General features: G+C 40.2%; 1 protein-coding gene across 1 annotated transcript in view; it reads left to right on the top strand.

The window, feature by feature from the left end:
- LOC138903856 (uncharacterized) overlaps positions 1–21,566 on the top strand; it is a 28,663-nt gene extending 7,097 nt beyond the window's left edge. Inside the window, exons 3-7 of the mRNA XM_070192428.1 lie at positions 4,342–4,385; positions 4,549–4,727; positions 5,291–5,482; positions 5,990–6,074; positions 21,085–21,566. Coding sequence (XP_070048529.1) covers positions 4,342–4,385; positions 4,549–4,727; positions 5,291–5,482; positions 5,990–6,074; positions 21,085–21,566 — 982 coding nt within the window. The remainder of the gene's footprint in view (positions 1–4,341; positions 4,386–4,548; positions 4,728–5,290; positions 5,483–5,989; positions 6,075–21,084) is intronic.
- The last annotated feature ends 694 nt before the right edge of the window (positions 21,567–22,260 follow it).

Genomic DNA, 22,260 nt, shown 5'->3' on the forward strand with positions numbered 1-22,260 from the left:
GGGACTGTTTTTGGGGGTGATATTGTTTGTGAAATTGAAGTGGTATTGAAGAAAATACGCTTAAAGTAATTTTGTGATGTATTAAAGTGCTTAGGAGGGTGAGTCGCTATTCCTTAAATATATCCTACCCATCCCTTAGCCCACATTACAACCATGAAAAAGTCCTAATTGATTTTAGATCGAGCGAGCTTACATTAGTAGAGATTTACATTAAGGGCAAGCCTATGGTACCAATTGCATGCATGTGACTTCTTTGTGAGAGTGAGCGATTTTCTTTGATATATGTGAGTCATTAAAATATATTTGATCATGAGATTCGAATGTGTGGATTGAACTCGCTCTCTTGTTCTTGTTGTGAGGGCACATGGTTTCACGAGGGATAGGTAACGTTATTAGACTTCTCTATGATGTTGGGTGTTCAAGCCATGAGTGCATTGTGACATTGAGTCGGTTTTTGAGGTTAGGATTATTGTGAGCATGTTGTCTATGTTTGAATATTTTTAAAGAATGGCATAAGTAAAGGGAAGTGTATGTGATGTATATTCTAGAGCCTAATTGTTACAAATAACTATGGTCATATGTGAAATGTGCTTTGAATAATAAGAGCTTAATTTTATTTCGTCTACTATAGTGATGGTTTGTTCGAGGACGAACAAAGGTTTAAGTGTGGGGTGGTGATATTGGGCATATTTTGATATGTGTTGATGTTACTTTACCCATGTTTTAACCGCTTTTTGATGCTATTTGATCTTTAAAATACCCAACATGGTTTAATTATTGGTTTTATGACTAATTGAGTTGTGTGTGATGATTTAGTGTGTTTGGAGTGCAAAAATATGAAGAAAAGGTGCTCTAGGTAGAGGAAGAGGGGTTGGATGCGTCGCATCCAATCTAGAAAAAAATCAGATTTCGTGCACCCTTAGCAATGAAGTCGGCCCATAGCATCCGCCTTAGCATCTGCACCTAGGCAAAGCTGAGATGGAGGAACAAAGGGTGGATGCAGCAAAGCATCCACCCTAGCATGCGAAGCTGAGAAGTGGAGGACGAGGTGGATGCGACGCATCCACCCAAGCATCAATCCCTGAAGCTGAGTCGGATTAGGAATAGGAAAACTTTGGCCCACGACTTTTGTACGCAATATATAAGCCAAAAATGCCTTTTTTAGGGCATCTAACATATTGGGAAGGGGGAAAAAGCCACGACAAAGCTGGGGAACCACGGAATTCATCTAGAGTTCTTATATTTCCTTCTTTTATTGATTATTATGCACTCTTGTAAATTATTTGATGATTGCATGAACATGAGTGGCTAAGAACCCTATTATTCTAGGATCATGGGTATACATGAATGTTGACGTTTGAAGTTTAATTTGACAAAGTTGATTTTATCATATTGGGTTGTTTATTTAATTTTGTTTTTAATTAATTTGCTGAGTAGCTAACAGTGAATTACTATCTACGAATCTAGAGTTGAACTCGAAAGTGGGAATTCTAGATTGCATATAGAATTAAATAAAGCAAGTTCTTGATCCCGGGCATCGGGGAACGAATTCGCAATTAGGATAGAAATATACCTAATTGTCTTGCTCGATTAAAATACAGGAAGTGTAAATGCATTCTTGTTAATATTAATTCCATAGACAATAGGCATTAAGTTAGCTTGAATAGGCGAGTAAGAACTCGACAGATTCTTATGAGTAATATCAACCCTGTCAATCAACAATCTAGATAAATCAATTAGTTATTTTAAGCTAAGAATGCAACATGATTGTTAGATAACCCGTGACCCTGGAATATTATCTCCTATGGATTGTTATTCGAAATCATTTAAGTGTTGTGGTTGATCTCTAGTATTTCATTACTTGATAGTTTTTAGGTGGTAAATTAGAAAATTATCTATTTTGTGAGAAATCGCTTGAATCGATAAGTTATTTGAGTTTGAGTTAGTCAAAAGTTAATCATAAGTATTCGTGGGAACGATACTCTACTCACTACTATATTACTTGACGACCACGTATACTTGCGTGAGTGTGTTTGGTCGCAACAATATGTCTTTCATTCCATAATTTAACGCTACAGTTTGGAAATGTGTATACATCTACAACTTTTTAAAAATGTTTTGGTTTGCATATATGGGTTATGGGGTATCGTTTGGTTTGATAGAGGATAAGAAAATTTAATTTTGGTATAAAAATTTGTACTATTATTACTTATACGGTTGTTTGGTTTTAGATCGAGAACTATGTATTACCTACTAGTATAATCTTAGTATGCTTAATGCATCGTTTGGCCAATACCTTTGTATTGGATTACTTATATTCGTCTGTATAATTCATTATTATTCTGTGTATTACTAATATAATCTTAGTAAACTAATGTTTGCTAAATTTTCGGTATTAAACCCAGCAAAACCTATGCAGATTTTTGTTTACCCGAAAAACAAATAGAGTTGAATTTATTCGTAGTTCTAAGGATATGTGATATAGCTTAATATAAATCGTAAGGATAAAAGAAAATATCAAATATGGACCGCAAAGAGGGCAAAATAAACAAAGTTGTAAAGAATGCGATTTTTAGGACTAAGCAAGATGAATCAGTTTATGAGGCTTAAAAGAGTAACTCTTGAATATAAGAGGATATGGTGCTTGAACTACAATGTGAGCTCCAAAAACCGCCCTTACAGAAATGATGACCCTCGCCTTTATAGTAGAGGGATCTTACTTTAAATATAATTAAAAATACTCAATGGGAGATCCATGATAAATCAGCTTTTCCACAATTTCTGCCAAGATTCTCTCCTATAGTGGGATTGCAACAACTTTTGTCTGTGAGCTCGATCTTGACTCGAGTTCTCAATCTTGGCTTGAGCTCGATTCTGACTCGATCTCTCAATCTTGGCTTGAGCTCAATTCTGACTCGAGCTCTCGATCTTGGCTTAAGCTCGATTCTGACTCGGACCCTTAAATTGATTTGGGGTCAATGTTGGTCGATCTCTGGATCATAAGCTTGATAGCTTTACTTTGCATCATAGTTCGATTTGGATTCGAGCTTGATAATGATATCAGACTCGACATTGATCGGCCCTTCGGGTTCGAAACTTGTTTGTACCATCTTCGGAACCCATCTCGACGTCTCACTTCGATCGATTATCTTTCGAACTCGATCAGACGTACGAAGGCCGAAATTTATTTCGACCGTATACAGATAGTTCCCTCGTTTCTCAGGAAGAATGTGGTGAGAAACGATATGATTTTTCAACGGCTCGATCGGATTATAAGCTGACATTTCCATCGGGCTTGATCATGACGCACGTGATAGCTATCCCGTCGATTTAGTCTTTCAAGGCATTTAATGCATGTCAGACGGTGGTCGGCCACCGCTGATACTGAACCGCCATCGCTTAAACCTATAAATAACCCTTCCTTTTATCATTTACCACTTTTACATCTTCAATCTTCCAAATTTCCCAAGTCCCTTTTCGTATTCTCTGACTTACCCGCAGATCTGTAATTTCTCTTTGCAAAAATCCCCTCTTCAATTTTACCAAATCTTTGTCACTTTCTTCTATTCCTCACCTTTGAATTCGAAAATGGCGAAAACATCACAAACCATTCCTCAGAAAGAGAAGGCTTCATCTTCACAGTGTGCCGCCGATGAGACACCGGCAGAACCACGATCTGAGGAGTGTGTTCCCGGGACATGTGTTCTTACTTCTGATTTTAAGGTCGATAAAGGCTCATCAGTCCCTGTCCGTTGTGAGCCAGTATCGAGGTACATGTGTTCGATAACCGAGAAGTACCTCAAACAGCTAAAGAAAGATTGCAATTGGGATAAAAAAGAAATAATAATTTCTACTTCTGACGAAGATATCACCACTTACATGAAAGGGTTTTTGAATGTGTATACTTACCCTTTCACGTTAGGTCCCTTCGATTCCATTATTATTGACTTCTGTCATCAATACCAAATAACCCTAGGCCAGGTCCATCCTTCTTTTTGGTGGATCGTTATCTTGATCTGATACTTTGTGAACAAAATCGAGGGGATGCCGTTCACCCCCGACCATCTTATCCGATTGTACCGTCCTCGACTTTTTCAAGGAGGATTAATAAAACTTCAGCGTCGGGCTACCAAGGCTCTGTTCTCGAGCATTGACGAGGACAAGGATTAGGGCTAGATGGGCAGGATCGTTCGAGTGAGGACTTCGGACTTGATTCCGACTGAAAAGATGCCCTTTCTCGAGGAGTGGAATATGAAACGTAAGTGTGATCCTGCTGTTACTTCCTTCTATTTTGTTCTTTCATTTCTTTTCTCATCGATACTCTTCTTTTTTGTGATGCAGTGGTTCCCTGGATGCCCGGAGCAGTTCCCGATCTCAAGAACTGGGTACGAGCTCTTATTTCGACCTCCACATATGCCGAGCACTCATGGCGTGATTTGTCAAAGGGTCGGTGGGAGGCCAAACATCATGGTAAGCCCCTTTCTCGTACTCTTTGATAATTCGAATGAGATGATTTCCCAATATTTTAATAAAATTTTCCATATGCAGGTTTGGGCAAAGATGCGGTTTTGAGGCCCTTGTCCAACGAAGAAGAAACTTTGGCCTCTGTCCCAAAGTCGGTGAAGGAAAATAAAAGGAAAAGAGCCTCTGTTCCCGAAGATCAAAAACTGAAGAAGAGGGTGGCTCGTAAGCCGAACAAGAATGCCATTCCTTTGACCGTGGAATCAGTTCTGCGTCTAAGGGATGAAGATGAAGAAAATGATGGGTCCGCGCTGGCGGCCCGAACGAAGAGAACCACCGATGCCCCATCGGCAGCTGGATCGATGATGCTTCATGAGGCTCCGCCTTGAACTGAGGATATAACGGAGAAATATTCGGGCGAAATCCCTGAATTATCGGAGATCAAAGACGCATCCCATCGGAGCCAACGGATAGGGGATATGTCTGAAGGGGCCCCTCTTGAATCCCTTCGAACCGAAAAGAATTCTCCAAGTGATTCATTTGAGGCAGCAGCAATCGAAGATTCGCCCACCTTTTACGCTTTTTCCGCAGGGGTGATTTGGGAAGCCTAAGCTTTGGGGGCCCTCGATCTAGACAAGACTCATGATGGAGAGGATCCCTTTCGTGGCCCGATTTACCGGTATCGAGGACGTTACCGGTACTAGTGATGAATTGGATCTTTTTCACGGGGTGCAGCAGGCTTTGAATCAGGTAAGCCTTAAAATTATTTTGTCGGTACTACCTTTATGTTTACTTTTCATTTCTAACTTCGTTTCTTGTTTCTTTGTAGGAAGCGGCAGTTCATCGAGAAGCATGTTCTTGGTCCCAAAACGAGCTGCGTCGATACGAGGCTGACCTTCAATGGGTTACTGATGAGAGGAACTCCCTAAAACTTCTCTTAGGGCAAAGGGAAGAGGAAATAAAAGACCTCCGAGCTGAGTTGGCCAAGGCTTACCGAGATCAGACTGATCTGTCTGAGCAGGTAATGATACTTTTTAAAGCCTATGGGCTTGATACCGGAACGATGGCTAATGTTTCGGTCTCATAGTTGCAGCAAAGAATTGTGATGATCGGGAAGCTTCGTGAGGAGGTTGGGGTGATAAAAGCGAAGTCTTTGCAGTGGAAAGAAGGTATGGACCGCTTTGCTGCAGAGAAAGAAACTGCTCGAGCCCTGTTATCATCGGCCGAAACCCAACTTCAGAGAATGAAGGAAAAAGGCCAGGTTCAAGCAAGAAAAATAGAGGAGCTCGAGGCTCGGTTGGACTTTGTACTTGCCAAGGCCGAATCTGATGCCGAAAAGGCAAAGGCCGATGTGGATGCACTCGTGGCCGTCTATCGGGCTGATGCTGAAGCTGCCCAGGTCCAACCAAGAGAGACAGCCGAGACCGCCAATACTTGAGCACATTGGGTCGCTGAACTTGCTAAGTGCCGATCTCGGAGGGAAACCCTCGAGGAGTTCCATGCTCATGGTTTCAACCTCATTGAAAAGATAAAAAGGGCCAAAGAACTCGAAGTCGATGCTGAAGCCTTGGTTTCTGATGACGATGATGATGACAATGATGATGGCGATGGGAGTAAGAGAGGATCCTAGAATGGGGGGGAGCCCGATAGAGAAGAGACCGCTCTTGGGGATGACTAGGAAGCTTAGTCCTTAATTTTTACGTTGTAATCAATCATGTAAACAATTTTGTATATAGAAATATCCCCTTTTTTTGCCGACTTGCTTCTGTTTTGTTTCCGGTCTTATGAAGACTTTATTCATGCCTTATGAATGTTTTCACAAGGAATTAAAGAACTTAATCAAATTTGGACTCCGTAGCCTCTATAACCGAGCGAGCGCTTATTCAAACTTGAAGTGATGTAGCCCTTAGGCTTAGTTGAGTCAATGATTCGAGCTCGAAGAAATATAGCCCGTAGGCGTAATGGTCGAGTGAGTGCTTGATTTAACTCAAAATAAAAGTAGCCCGTAGGCTTAGTCGTCAAGTGAATGATTCAAACTCGAAGTAATGTAGCCCGTAGGCGTAATGGTCGAGTGAGTGCTTGCTCGAAATAAAAGTAGCCCGTAGGCTTAGTCGTCGAGTGAATGATTTAAACTCGAAGTAATGTAGCCCGTAGGCGTAATGGTCGAATGATTGTTTGTTCGAACTCGAAATAAAAGTAGCATGTAGGCTTAGTAGTCGAGTGAATGATTCGAACTCGAAGGAATGTAGCCCGTAGGCGTAATGGTCGAGTGAGTGTTTGCTCGAACTCAAAATAAAAGTCGCCCGTAGGCTTAGTAGTAAAGTGAATGATTCGAACTCGAAGTAATGTAGCACGTAGGCATAATAGTCGAGTGAGTGTTTGCTCGAACTCGAAATAAAAGTAGCTTGTAGTCTTAGTAGTTGAGTGAATGATTCGAACTCGAAGTAATGTAGCCCGTAGGCGTAATGGTCGAGTGAGTATTTGCTCGAACTCGAAATAAAAGTAGCCCGTAGGCGTAATGGTCGAGTGAGTGCTTTCTCAAACTTGAAATAAAAGTAGCCCGTAGGCTTAGTCGTCGAGTGGATGATTTAAACTCGAAGTAATGTAGCCCGTAGGCATAACAGTCGAGTGAGTGCTAGCTCGAACTCGAAATAAAAGTAGCCCGTAGGCTTAGTGGTCGAGTTTATCTTAATTCTGTTTGCGTAATAAATCTCCAAATAGAGGAATTTTTCTTGGATATAAGATGTCGGTAAAGAGGAGAACTTTCTTTGCAAGTCATTATACATGTGTTCATGTTTCGCATCTGGGTTCGGGCCAACTACATGAGCATGGTTCGTTTTGACCATTTGGCTCTTACAACTGTTCTTATTGGGACCCCATTGTTGCGAAATAACTTTCTTGCATCAGAACTTGATATATTTGAGGGCTAATGCCCCCCCCCCCCAGTATTCGAGGTCGATTGTAAAGAGGCCTCGGATATTGTTGTAAGTGCAGCACGATCATTGGTTGCCTCATTAAAAACCTTGCCGAAAAACCCATTTGGGATAAAATCGGTCTAAGGGAAAAAGAGTGCAATGCGTGCTTTCAGATCTAAGGTTTCGTATTGAAGGATCCATCTTAGCTCCTGATCGGACTTCTGCAGGGGTTAGTTTTGAAATGTAAATGAATATGGGAGGGTCATACCTTAACAGTAGTATCGTTTTAGATGTGACACATTCCAATTGCTTGATAGTTGTTTGCCGTTTATAATGCCGAGCTTGTATGATCCCTTTCCGACGTTCTCGAGAACCTGATATGGTCCTTCCCAGTTTGATCCTAGTTTTCCTTCATTTGGATTTCGGGTATTGAGGGTGACTTTTCTTAGCACTAAGTCCCCGGGCTTAAAATGGCGGAGTTTGGTTCTTCAATTATAGTATCTTTCGATTCGTTGCTTTTGGGCGGCCAATTGGACAAGAGCAGCTTCTCATTTTTCGTCCGATAATTCGAGGCTAGTGTTCATAGCCTCATTATTTGATTCTTCTATTGTGTATCAAAATCTGGCACTGGGTTCACCGACTTCGACTGGTATCAAGGCTTCGAACCCATATACTAAGGAGAACGGGGTTGCCCCCGTACTAGATTTTGACGTTGTTCGATATGCCCAAAGGACTTCGGGTAGGATTTCTCTCCACTTTCCTTTAGCGTCGTTCAGCCTCTTCTTTAGGTTTTGAATGATAGTTTTGTTCGTTGATTCGGCATGTCCATTCACACTGGGGTGATACGGTATTGATAATATCCTTCTTATTTTGTGATCTTCGAAGAATTTCGTCACTTTGCTGCCAACAAATTGTTTCCCATTATCACATACTATTTCGGCGGGTATCCCGAATCGACATACGATATGATCCCAGATAAAGTCTATAACTTCGCTATCTCTTACTTTCTCGAATGCCTGTGCTTCAACCCATTTAGAGAAATAGCCAGTCATAAATAAAATGAATTTAGCTTTACTTGGGGTCGATGACAGAGGGCCGACGATATCCATTCCCCATTTCATGAATGGCCATGGGGATAGGACTGAGTGAAGTTGCTCTCCGGGTTGATGGATCATTGGTGCAAACCTTTGACATTTGTCACATTTTCGAACAAATTCCTTCGCATCTTTGCCCATATCGATCCAATAATACCTTGCCCTGATTATTTTTCAGACTAATGGATCGGCACCGGAGTGATTCCCACAAGTGCCCTCGTACACCTCACGTAGGATGTAATCGGTATCTCCTGGACCCAAGCATACTGCCAATGGTCCATCGAATGTCCTTCGGTATAGCGTTCCATCTGAAGCCAACGTGAATCGAGCAGCTTTAGTTCATAGGGCCCTTGAATCTTTAGGGTCCGATGGGAGCTTTCCGTTCTTTAAATATTTAATATACTTATTTCTCTAATCCCAGGTTAAGCTCGTAGAATTTATCTCGGCGTGACCTTCATCGATCATGGATCTCGAGAGTTGAACGACAGTCCCCGAGCTCAAGTCACCTTCCTCGACCGATGATCCCAAATTCGCAAGTGTATCAACCTCACTGTTTTGCTCTCGTGGAACATGTTGTAAAGTCCATTGTTTGAAATGCTACAAAGTGACATGTAGTTTGTCCAAATACCTTTGCATTCTATCTTCTTGAACTTTGAAGGTTTTGTTTACTTGACTTACCACCAGCAAAGAGTCACATTTGGCTTCAATGACTTCTGCTCTCAAGTTTTTAGCTAGCTCGAGACCGGCAATCATGGCCTCGTTGTTAGTCAACCTGGTAGTTTTAATTGATTGCCTAATAGTATTACCCGTAGGTGGCTTTAAAACTATGCCTAGCCCGGACCCCTTCATGTTCGAAGCCCCGTCCGTAAAAAGGGTTCATACCCCCGATGACGTACCCGATTTCAACATGAGTTCTTTTTCGACTTCGGGTACGAGGGTTGGCATGAAATCGGCTATGAAGTCTGCTAAAATTTGAGACTTGATAGCCGTACGGGGCTGATATTTGATATCGTACCCACTGAGTTTGACGGCCCATTTGGCCAATTAGCCTGATAGTTCGGGCTTGTGCAAAATATTATGAAGCGGTTAAATGGTTAATACGCATATGGGGTGACATTGAAAGTACGGTTTTAACTTTCTAGAGGCGCTTATCAGTGCAAGTGCCAATTTTTCTAGGTTCGGGTATCTAGTTTATGCTTCTCCTAAGGTCCGACTTATATAATAAATGGGAAATTGTGTACGTTGCTCTTCCCAAACTAGGACACCGCTTACTACGATTTCTGATACTGCCAAGTACAAGCAAAGTTTTTCGTCTGTTTTTGGAGTGTGAAGTAGTGGTGGGATCGATAGATATCGTTTTAGTTCCTCTAATGCCTGTTGGCATTCCGGGGTCCAAGCGAAATCGTTCTTCTTTTTGAGTAGAGAGAAAAATTTGTGACTTCAATCTGATGATCTCGAAATGAATCGGCCTAAGGCTGCAATCCACCTCGTTAGCCTTTGTACAGCTTTCACACTGTTCACGATGGTGATTTCTTCGATGGCCTTGATTTTATCGGGGTTAATCTCGATTCCCCGATTTGACACCATGAAGCCAAGGAACTTGCCCGAACCGACCCCGAAAGCACATTTTCGGGGTTGAGCTTCATGTTATATTTCCTCAAAATCTCGAATGTTTCCTACAAATGGGTCAAATGGTCCTCTACGCGCGGGGACTTAACTAGAATGTCATCAATATAAACTTCCATTGATTTACCTATTTGTTCTTCGAACATTTTATTTACTAGGCGTTGGTAAGTAGCCCCTGCATTTTTTTAGCCCGAAGGGCATCACATTATAACAATATGTTCCATATTTAGTGACAAATGAAGTCTTTTCCTGGTCCTCCGGGTTCATCTGGATTTGATAATACCCCGAATAGGCATCGAAAAAAGTGAGGATCTCGTGGCCGGTCGTGGCATCGATCATGCGATAGATGTTGGGCAGTGGAAAAGAATCTTTGGGGCATGCTTTGTTCAAATCCTTATAGTCCACACACATTCTATGTTTGTTCCCTTTTTTAGGCACTACAACTATATTGGCTAACCATTCGGGATATTTTACCTCCCGAATGGACCCTATCTTAAGAGGTTTGATTACCTCGTCCTTTATGAATGCGTGCTTTACCTCGGACTGGGGTCTTCTCTTTTGCTTCACCGATCTGAACCTAGGGTCCAAGCTTAGCTGATGCGTCGTTATGTCCGGTGGGATCCCTGTTATATCTAAATGGGACCAGGAAAAGTAATCAATGTTATCGATTAAAAAATTGAATAAGTTTCTTCCTGAGTTCGGGGCTCAACCGCATTCCTAGGTATACCTTCCGTTCGGGCTAGTGCTATATTAGTGTGACTTTCTCTAGTTCCTCAATCGTTGATTTGGTGGCGTCGGAGTCATCAGGAATCACGAAGGATCGAGGGATCCTCTGATCATCATCTTCTTCGATCTTCTGGTTATCTGGTTGGGTCAAAGCCGATGTATGTGATTGTTATTTGGTATCTCATTCCCCTTCTGAGCCCGATCCCTTTACTGGCGAAGGCGAGGATATTGGTTTCGCTTCCTCGATGGCGAACATTTCTCTTGCGGCTGGTTGTTCTCCGTACACTGTTTTGACTCCTCGCGATGTTGGGAATTTGAGGACCTGGTGTAGGGTCGAAGGTACTGCTCTCATGTTGTGGATTCATGGCCCTCCGAAAAGGGCATTGTATCTCATGTCGCCTTCGATCACGTGGAACTTCGTTTCCTGGATGGTTCTGGCCACATTTATTGGTAGAATTATCTCGCCTTTGGTGGTTTCACATACCATATTGAATCCGTTTAGAACTAGGGTTGCGGGTACGATCTGGTCCTGCAGGCCGAGCTATTCTACGACCTTCAATCTGATGATGTTGGCTGAGCTACCTGGATCAATCAACACACTCTTAACTTTAGCTTTAGTCATGAGTACGGATATTACCAGTGCATCGTTACGAGGTTGTATAACTCCTTCTGCATCTTCATCATTGAAGGACAAAGTTCCTATGGGTGTGTAATCTTGAGTTTGAGATCGCTTTTCTCTCACAATCGATGTCTTAGTGTGTTTAAGCACTGGTCCCTGAGGGGTATCGGCGCCGCCGATGATCATGTGAATGATGTGCTGTGGTTCTTCTTGTTCGTTTTGCTTGTCGAAATCCCTATTTTTTTATAATGGTTCTTCACCCTATCGCTCAAAAATTCTCAAAGGTACCCTTTGTTGAATAACCAGGCTACTTCCTCACTTAGTTGCATGCAGTCTTCCATTTTGTGGCCATGGGTGCCATGATATTCGCACATTTGATTGGGATTCCTCTGGGCAGGATCGTTCTGCATGGGTCGAGGCCATTTAGTGTCTTTGATGCGTCCGATAGCCGAAACGATGGCGGATGTATCAATGCTGAAGTTATATTCCGATAACTGAGGTGCTTTCTTAGATCCGGCAGGCCTATCGAACCTACTTCAGTTCATCAGCCCCCGGGACCTTTGACCTCGATCACTTTTTTTGTTATTTTGCCTGAGGTTATGTCTCGATTCACTGACTATGTGGCTTCCATTGTACGGTTGGTATCGATCCCCAATCGGGCCTCGTTCTCGATTAGTATCCCTTCGAACAGCGGGTTCAGACCCCAATTAATCATCTTCGACCCTAATTTTTGATTGGTACCAATTGTGCATGTTGGCCCACGTGATGGCTAGGTATTCGATCAGGTTATGCTTTAATCGCTGTGAAGCCATCAAACTTCGTTCGTTCAAACCTTGAGTGAAAGCCTGAACAGCCCAATCGCTTGTGACTGGTGGCAAGTCCATTCGTTCCATTTGAAAACGAGATACGAACTCCCTCAACATCTCGTTATCCTTTTGTCTTATATTGAAGAGGTCCAATTTCCTTGTTGCAACTTTTATGGCGCCGGTATGTGCTTTCACAAAAGAATCTGCTAACATGGCGAAGAGTCGATGGAATTTGGTGGTAGGTTGTGATACCAAATCATTGCCCCCTTCGAGAGGGTCTCTCAGAATTATTTTAACAACACAGATTCGATTTCATCGTCTTCTAAATCATTGCCCTTGATGGAACATGTGTAAGAAGTGATGTGCTCGTTGGGATCGGTCGTTCTGTTATATTTGGGAATTTTGGGCATACGAATTTTTTTTTTTGGGGATTGGTTTCGGGGCTGCACTTGAGGGAAAAGGTTTTTGCACAAATGTTTTTGAATCCAACCCTTTTATTATTGGTGGAGTTCCCAGGATCTGATCAACCCTAGAGTTATATGTTTCTACTTTTTTATTGTTGGCTTCGACTCGCTTTGTGAGTTCCTCGAGCAATTTAGCAATTTCGGGAGTAGTCCCCGATTCTTGCTCATTTGACTTCACTATGGCTGGCTCCGTTCTATGGGTGATTTCTCGAGGTGGATTGGGCTCCGGCCTGCTTTGTAGCTGGGTTTGGCTCTACAACTGAGCTATTGCTGCTTGTTGGGCTTGCAACATTTCGAAAATCATACGCAAGCTAACGCCGTTTTCCTCGACGTTATGGGTATCTCGAGCTGCAGACCAAGTGCCACCATGGATGCTATTCTCGGGTTCAACATATAGGTTCGCCTTAATGGCTACATGCGAATTGATATCTATTGGCGCTCCGATTCGAGCTCCAACGGCATTTACCAGTGGTCTTTCAGTACTTGGTGTCAAGTTGTTGTTTTCATCTTGAAGACCGGCCCCGTTGTCGATTGGTGAATCCATTTGATTGATGGTTAGTCGTAGCTAATCCGAAATTCAAAATATTTTCGAAAACAAGCGCAAAACACAATGGCGTGTTTTTTCAAATTCGTATCAAATAACCATTGTTATCCTTAGCCCCACGGTGGGTGCCAAATTGTTTACCCGCAAAATGGATAGAGTTGAATTTATTCGTAGTTCTAAGGATATGTGATATAACTTAATACAAATGGTAAGGATAAAAGGAAATATCAAATATGAACCGCAAAGAGTGCAAAATAAACAAAGTTGTAAAGAAGGCAATATTTAGGACTAAGCAAGATGAATCAGTTTATGAGGCTTAAAAGAGTAACTCTTGAATATAAGAGGATATGGCGCTTGAACTACAATGTGAGCTCCAAACACGGCCCTTACAGAAAAGATGACCCTCGCCTTTATAGTAGAGGGATCTTACTTTAAATATAATTAAAAATACTCAGTGGGAGATCCATGGTAAATCAGCTTTTCTACAATCCCTAGCAAGATTCTCTCCTCTAGTGGGATTGCAACGGCTTTTGTCTGCGAGCTCGATCTTGACTCGAGCTCTCGATCTTGGCTATAATGACCCGGCCGGTCATTTTGAGTATTACAATCTCGTTTCCCCATTTACTACTCAAATTGTACTTTACAGTTGTTGTGTGACTTGTCGGGGTAAATGGTTTGGGTCCGGTGAGGTTTTGGAATGAATTGGAACACATAGTTCCAAGGGTTAAAGCTTAAGTTAAAATAGTGGCCGGATGCGGACTTATGTGTAAACGACCTCGGATTCGAATTTTGATGATTCCAATAGATCTGTATGGTGATTTTGGACTTTGGAGCGTGTCCGGAAAATTATTTGGAGGTCCGTAGTGGAATTTGGCCTGAATTACCGGAAGTTAAATTTTTGGGAAGTTTGACCGGGGGTTTGACTATTTGATATCAGGGTCGGATTCCGATTCGGGAAATTTTAATAGGTCTGTAATATGAAATGTGACTTGTGTTCAAAATTTGAGGTCAATCGAACATGATTTAATAGGTTTCGGGGTCGTTTGTAGAATTTGGAAATTTAAAAATTTATTAGGCTTGAATCCGTGTTTAGTTCGTATTTTTGAGGTTGTAAGGTATGATTTGAGGCCTTGAGTAGGTCCGTGTTATGTTATGGAAATTGTTGGTATGTTCGGACGGGGACCCGAGGGCCTCGGGTGAGTTTTGGATGGTTAACGAATTGATTTTTGAATTTGGAAGACTGCTGGAACTGAAGCCTTCTGGTGTAATCGCACCTGCGGAAAAGTAGTAGTAGGTGCGAGCTCGCAAGTGCGAGTAGGGGTGCGCTGAAGCGAGATGCACAAGTGCGGAATGTACTTCGCAGGTGCGGAATCGCACCTGCGCAAGAAGGAGCGCAGATGCGGGCAGAGGGCTATGAGGCATTGGTCGCAGGTGCGACGGAGCGGAAACTGGGCAGGCGAGTGGAGTTCGCAAATGCGACGTTTATCTCGCACAAGCGGATGCGCAGGTACGCAAATCTTGTCCGCAGATGCGGAAATCGCTGGGGCAGAACCTTAAATTCGAGGGTTCGACATTTTCACCCATTTTTCGGATTTTGGAGCTCGGGTTGGGCGATTTTGGACAAGAAATTTTTCACACAACTTGGGTAAGTGTTCTTAACTCCCTTGTGATTATATTCCATGAATTAATCTTCATTTTTGGTGTAAGATTATTGAATCTTCAAGTAAAATAGAATGAAATTTCTATAATGTCACAAAATAAATTTTTCAAGTTTGAATACCGATTTGGAGTCGCATTTGAGTGAAATTAGTATGGTTAAACATGTAATTGGATGAGTTATCGTATTTTGTGAGTTTCGCCGGATTTCGAGACCTGGCCCCCAAGGGTGATTTTTGGGGTGTAATTTCGAATTTTGTGGAAAATATTAGCATTTTGATATGGAATTAATTCCTATAAATTGTGTGGACTGAATCAAATTAATTGTGGTAGATTCGAGCCGTTCGGGAGTTGATACGCGCATAATGGGATTTTTGGAGCATTGTTTAGCTTGCTCGACTTTGGATTCGGCTTGTTCGAGGTAAGTAACTCTTCTAATCTTGGAGTTGAGGGTATGAACCCTGAATATATGTATTTTGTGAATTGTTGGGAGGTGACGCACATGCTAGGTGACGGGCGTGTGGGCGTGCACTATAGAAATTGTGACATAATTATTTCTTTAGAATTTTATAGTTAAATAATCTTTGCATTTTCCATGCGGTTTTATGAGTTAAAGAAATTGAGCTGAAAAGCATATTAAAAATCATGTTGAGGCTATGTGCCAGTATTATTGGGACCCACATAGGTCATATTGCTGTGAATTATTATGTTAAATTAAAAATTCATACTCAGTCATATTCATTTCATTGCATATCATACCTCAGTCTCTGTTGTTATTTATTGATACATCATATCATCATTTTTGGGCTATTTTTCATGACATGGTGAGCCCGAGAGACTGGAGAGATTGATGACTGTGTGAGGTCGAGGGCCTGATTTGTGAGGATATTTATGGGATCGGGCTCCGCAGCATGTTGCATATTTATAGGATCGGGCTGCACGTCGCAGCATGTTGCATATTTATGGGATCGGGCTACACGCCGCAGCATGTTTGATATCGGTAGAGGGCCTGATTGTGAGGATGAGTGTGGATCGGGACTGCCCGCCTGCAGCATACTTTATTATTATAGCACGTGAGTTGTCCGTGCAGCACGTGAGTTGTCCGTGCAGATTATAGCGCTTGGGCTGAAGGAGCCAAGTGCCGAGTGCTGAGTGCCGAGTGGGAGGCATGAGTGATTGTGAGGTATGCCCGAATGGCAAGAGTGATTGTGAGGTATGCCCGAGTGGAACGAGTGACTGTGAGGTTTGCCCGAGGGGTTGTATATGAGTAATGTTCTGCCCGAGGGGCTGTTTATGATTTTATTATTGAGTTGCATCGCATTGGCATGCACACTTGACATACAGGCATAGAGATGTATTTTTGCTCATGATGTACCGCATCACATCATTCATGATTTATTTTTTTACACATTTTTGACAGATGGGCATAGTGATGCATTTGTTTTTACACGGGTTATCCGGTAGGAAAATGAAACATCTTAGTTATTATTGAAAAGATTTTGGGAGAAATTATTATTTTCAAACTATTCATATTTTTGGCAACTTCGGCAAACGATTTGGGTTTTCACTGATGTATTTGAAAGGAAGAACTATTATTTTTGAAATCATGATTTGGCTGAGCATGTTAACTCTGAGTTACATCTGGTATTATTTGCTTTATGTTTTTATGGACTATTGGTTGTGGACCCGACCTTGGTAGAAGCTCGTCACTACTTTTAACCTACGGCTAGGTTTGTTACTTACTCAGTACATGGGGTCGGTTGTACTGATACTACACTTCTGCACATTGAGTGCAGATGTTGGCTGTTGTTGTTGCTGTGCTCGATGGTTGCGAGACTTGAAGATGTACCTGCGTTCCTGTTGTAGCTGCCTCTTGTTCAGGGTAGCCTTAGATTTATAAAAGCTCTGTTTATGTATTATTCAAACAGACTATTTATTTATTTTATTTTTGTTTTGTATACTCTATTCTTAGAAGCTCATAATTTGTACTACCAGTTCTTAGGGATGTATAAGATTAAGATGTTTATTCACTTAAATTACTTTAATAATTGTTATTGGAATTGGATAATTAAAAGTTGGCTTACCTAGCGGGCCGGGTTAGGTGCCATCAAGACTAGTTGGATTTTGGGTCGTGACATTGGCTTGAGCTCGATTCTGACTCGGACCCTTGAATTGATTCGGGGTCAATGTTGGTCGGTCTCTGGATCATAAGCTTGATAGCTTTACTTTGCATCATAGTTCGATTTGGATTCGAGCTTGATAATGATATCGAACTCGACATTGATCGACCCCTCGGCTTCGAAGCTTGTTTGTACCATCTTCGGAACCCATCTCGACGTCTCACTTCGATCGATTATCTTTCAAACTCGATCAGACGTACGAAGGCCGAAATCTATTTCGACCGTATACAATTTTGACGCTAAAAATCAAATGTTGTATGTTACTAACATATATATAACTTATGTTGGAATTTTTTATTATTTTATAAGGATAAAATATGGATTTAAATACTTGTATTAGCAACGGGTAAAAGTTCCTTTAAAGTACTACATAACAATCCATGTATTATATTACTCACCATGACAACTAATACATTATTGTTCGCCACATAACAATCATGTGTAATCCTTAGGATTTGTTTGGTTTGTGAGATACGGGATAGTAGTACTGCACGAAAATGAAAAATTATTTTATTTCTCATATAGTTGAATTTTTGATACTGGGTGTTGCTCCAAGACGCACATGCAAGTATACGTGGTCGATAAGTAATAAATTAATAAATAGAGAGAACTTTGTGATTAACTATCAAGTAAATTAAACTAAAGGAATTAATCTATTCAAGAAATTTTTTAAAGTGTGATTATTTAACTAAACTAATCTAGAGTAGTAATCTAAAAAGTTAAAGAAAACAAGTTGGCAAGCTTAGAGACGAATTTAATGGGAGAAAATATTCCAGGGTTCTGGGATAGTGATTATACCCAACTCTAATTCTAAAAAGGATAAGCGGTCGCTGCAAATATAATCAAGTCTAAGAGTCTGGAGTCGAATCCAACAGAAAACAAAGGTTTAGCTACAGTTGTTCGCTATCACTTAGAAGACAAGTTTGAAAATTTTTCTAAATTATAAGATTGAGATTTTTATTCTAACTAATCGACTAACAAATACTAGAAAGCAGTAAAATTATCAACCAACAAGGATGAAGTTGGAAACAAGATTAAGAAGGCCTAGAGTTATGATTTCTCCAATTTTCGGAATCCTTCCAGCTACGTCTCCTATAATTTTGCCTAAGTATTCTCTACTAATCGTGGGCACTTCAGGTGTAGTAATTCTCTCCCGAGAAACTACAATAATTTACTAGACATATTCTCCCGAACTACGCTAGCTGGCACTATCTTACCGCTCACTATGATCACGTCAAGGCTTTGTTATTTCTAAATTCACCTTTAAACCCACCATATACGTTAGGAATGATATTGTTCAAAAACCACCTAAATATGTACCTTTTTCCAAGCAATACATAATAAATTGGCACACTCAATAGATGGTCATTCAATCAACTGCAATAAGCATGTAGTTAAACAAGTAGAGAAATCCAAAGGCTAAATTATATTAAAATATAATAAGTATTCATCATCCAAAAGGCTCCATCAAAACTCTAGATAAGAAATTAGCTACTCATAATAGTATGTAAAACTACAATACTAAGGGTGTGTTTAGTATGACGAAAAATATTTTACGGAAAATGTTTTTCCATTTTTCACTGTTTGGTTGCACAAAATAGTTTGGAAAATATTTTTCTAGATACCACATTTTCCTGAAATTGGAGAAAAATGACTTCCCAAGAAAAATTTAGGAAAGCATTTTCTAAAAACTCCACCTACCCTCACATCTAACCCCCAACCCCCTCCCCCTTCGCTCCCCTACCCCATCTCTCCCACCCCTCTCTCCAAATAGGCTTTTTTCAGATTTTAATTTTTTTCTTTTCCGTCACCACCCACCCTGCTAACCCCCTCAATTTTGTTTTTTGTATTTTCAATTTTTCGTAATATGTTTTTCCTATAGCACCCCCCAGCGACAGATTCGAAATTTTACAAGTACCAAAGTTATGAGTTCAGAGGTTTATATGTTTGGAAGTTCATCTACCCCAACCTTTTAAACCTCCCCCCTCCCCCATCCCCCGACAAATTTTTTTTTTATTTTTTATTTTCAGTTCTGATTTTTTCATTTTTCAGTTTACAGGTTCAAAATTTTACGAGTTCCAAAGTTATGAGTTCGGAGGTTTATGTGTTTGGAAGTTTTTGGGTTTAGAAATTATAGAGTTTATGGTTCGAAAGTTTAGTGGTTCGGAAGTTTATGAAATTTGTGGGTTCGAAAGATTGTTGGTTCGAAAGTTTATGGCTTCATGTTTATTATATCTAAATTATTTATGAATACTCTTGAAAAGTTAATTTCCTTAATTTGCGTATCAAATACCGGAAAATGAGTAAGATTATTACTTATTTTTCAAGAAAACATTTTATTGGAAAATATTTTCCACGAAAAATATTTTTCGCTATACCAAACACACCCTAAAAGTCATAACCAAAAAAGATATCTATTGATGTTTGGCTATAATTATATATTTTTAGTGCATTACTTACCTTACATTTAGGTACTTTATATGCTAAACTATATTATATTTGTGCTTAACTGGGTTTATTTTATGTGTAGATACATTAGAGATGAAATTGGAGCAAAGTAAATATTTAAAGTGTAATTCATGCACTAAAACAATGGGCTTATGATTATGTAATGATAAAGTAATAATAGATGACATGGAAAAGCAATAAGAAAGATAAGAAGTGAAATTGAAAAGTTAGGCAGCAAATCATAATGAGAAACGAATCAACAAAGCCGCGAGGCTTACATCGAGATTCACCGGGCGTTTGAGTTCGCTAGGCGCAGTTTGTCGCGAGGCGACGTGTGTTCCGAGTTTCAAGTCTATTTTGTTTCCTTTTTTGTTTTGGACTTGGTTATTTCATCTGGGCCTTTTTCCTACACATATAAATAGTCCGTAAACACAATTTTTGGAGGGGATTTTGGACAGACTTTAGACAAAGGGAGAGCACGGACCCGCCGTGGAGGCCGAAATTCATCAGATTCCATCTTTCTTCCATCAAACTTAGTATTCTTTACTTTTTCTTGATGATTTGTTGTTTTGCTACCATGTCTATGTGGAGCTAAACTTCACGTTCTAGGGTTGTGGTTATCACGAATATTGAAGTTTATTAATTATATTACTGTTAATTCGAGTTATCATCTTTGGTTGTTTCTCTAATTCTGTGCATAATTGCTTAATTGTTTGGCCGACAGTTGAGTTCTATTTACTATCTATGCTATGCTTGGGAAAGCCGTGTTTAGATTAGAGTAGAATTGGAGAGAGCTTGTTTCTGAAACCGTGGCTCGAGGAAAGATTTCGCGGTTAGGATAGGAATATACCTAATAGTCTTGCTTAGTTGAATACCGTATTATATTCGTTCATGATAGATTCAAGACCATAGGAATATATGATTGATATATTATGGATAGATGGATAGTATTGTGGGAACATGCTATTTATATAAACGATCTGGTCAACTAGCAATCATAGATAATTTGGATTAACAAGTGTAATTATGAACTCAATAGGATTGATAAACCGACCATAACCCTGGAATCTATATCTCCCTTGGTTACGTGTTTGAATTTTGCAATAGTAGTTGTAATAGAAAAGTTAAACTTTTGATCATCCTTGACAGTAAGTTAATTTTAGTTCGCTTAGTTAACGGTTAATCTAAGTCTCTGTGGGTTCGACATCCGACTTTCGAGTCACTTTATTACTTGACGGCCACGTATACTTGTGTGTACTTAGGGACTTAGTTATTGATTGTTTATCTAAGTTAAGCTTTTAATTGATTTTTGTTCAAGTTTATAATTTTCTTATTTAGTTAGTATTTTATTTTCTTTTACTTACTTTCACATGGCATCTTGGAATGTAAATTGTTTAAATGATGGTTATTCTTATTTTGATGATCCTTGTCCATATTGTGGAGGACCCCATTGGTGGAAAAATTGTCAGAATATCCCCGGGAGCGAGTTGAGCGTACAATCTCTATCCTTTGAGTGGAATATTTGTAATATGTATGGTGGTTAAGGTGGCCATTGGGATAGCTATCCTAATTCTTTTTATCCTTCTTCGAGCTCTAATTATGATATTTCTGATAATTTTTATGAGTTTGATAGGAACAAAGTGGAGAATGTGGAATATGATGCTCATATAATGGATATGATGAGGCAAATAATGGAGCAAACTCAATTTTTAAGGGAGCAAACTCATGAACGTCGAAAAGAGATGGAAAATCTCAAGGCAATAAATAAGAGAATGAAGGCCAAAATAGAAAAATGGGTTGAAACATTCGATGATCAACAAGTTGCAGCCTTAGTTGATAGTCAGGAAGAGCTTCAAATTCGAGAAGAGAGTGAGTTCCAACAAGAGAAAATTTTTAAAGTAGAGGAGATTTTGAGCCAAACATGGCTAATGGAACAAGCTGAGCGATTAGAAATATATGAAGTTCAACGTGAGAAAATTACAGATAGGATAAGAGACTTAATAGAAAGGAAAGCTGAACTGGGATAAGAGATTGAAAACTTTGGTACTGCTATTCACGACATGGGAGCTCAATTGATTGCAAAGGTTGATGCGTCTAACGCCCAACAAAATAGTTCTGAGTTGTGTGAAACTGAAAAGGAGCTTATACGCCAAATTGAGGAGCTAAAAGCGGAGAGTCAATCATTCGACCATACTTTTATTAATGATGTCCATGTTGAGGAAAGCACACTAGAGTCCTGTGAGAAAGTAGATAATATTATATTTGAAGACTCTAGCGTGTGTACATATGAGGATGTAAAGAGTAATGCAATTCTAGAGTTAGGGCGTATTGGTCCTCATTCCATACATTTTTCAACATTGTGTTTGGATGATGACATGGAAATCTGTAACGACCCAACCGGTCGTTTTGAGCATTTACACTTCGATCGGTTTTTTGAGGGCATGAGTAGCTCCGTATAATGTATTATGACTTATATGAATCGTCGGTTTTGGTATTCAGGTTATTCGGAAATGATTTGAAAGAATGTTTCTCAGCTAGAAGCTTTAAATTTGAAAGAGTTGACCAAGTTTGTCTTTTTAGCATTTGACCTCGGATTAGAATTTTGATGGTTCCATTAGCTCCGTTGATGATTTTGGACTTAGGAGCGCGTCTGGATTGTGATTTGGAGGTCCGTGGTTGAATTTGGCTCGAAATGGCGAAAGTTAAAATTTTGGAAAGGTT

The sequence above is a fragment of the Nicotiana tomentosiformis genome, unplaced genomic scaffold (genome assembly GCF_000390325.3).
Source record: "Nicotiana tomentosiformis unplaced genomic scaffold, ASM39032v3 Un00047, whole genome shotgun sequence".
NCBI lineage: Eukaryota > Viridiplantae > Streptophyta > Magnoliopsida > Solanales > Solanaceae > Nicotiana > Nicotiana tomentosiformis.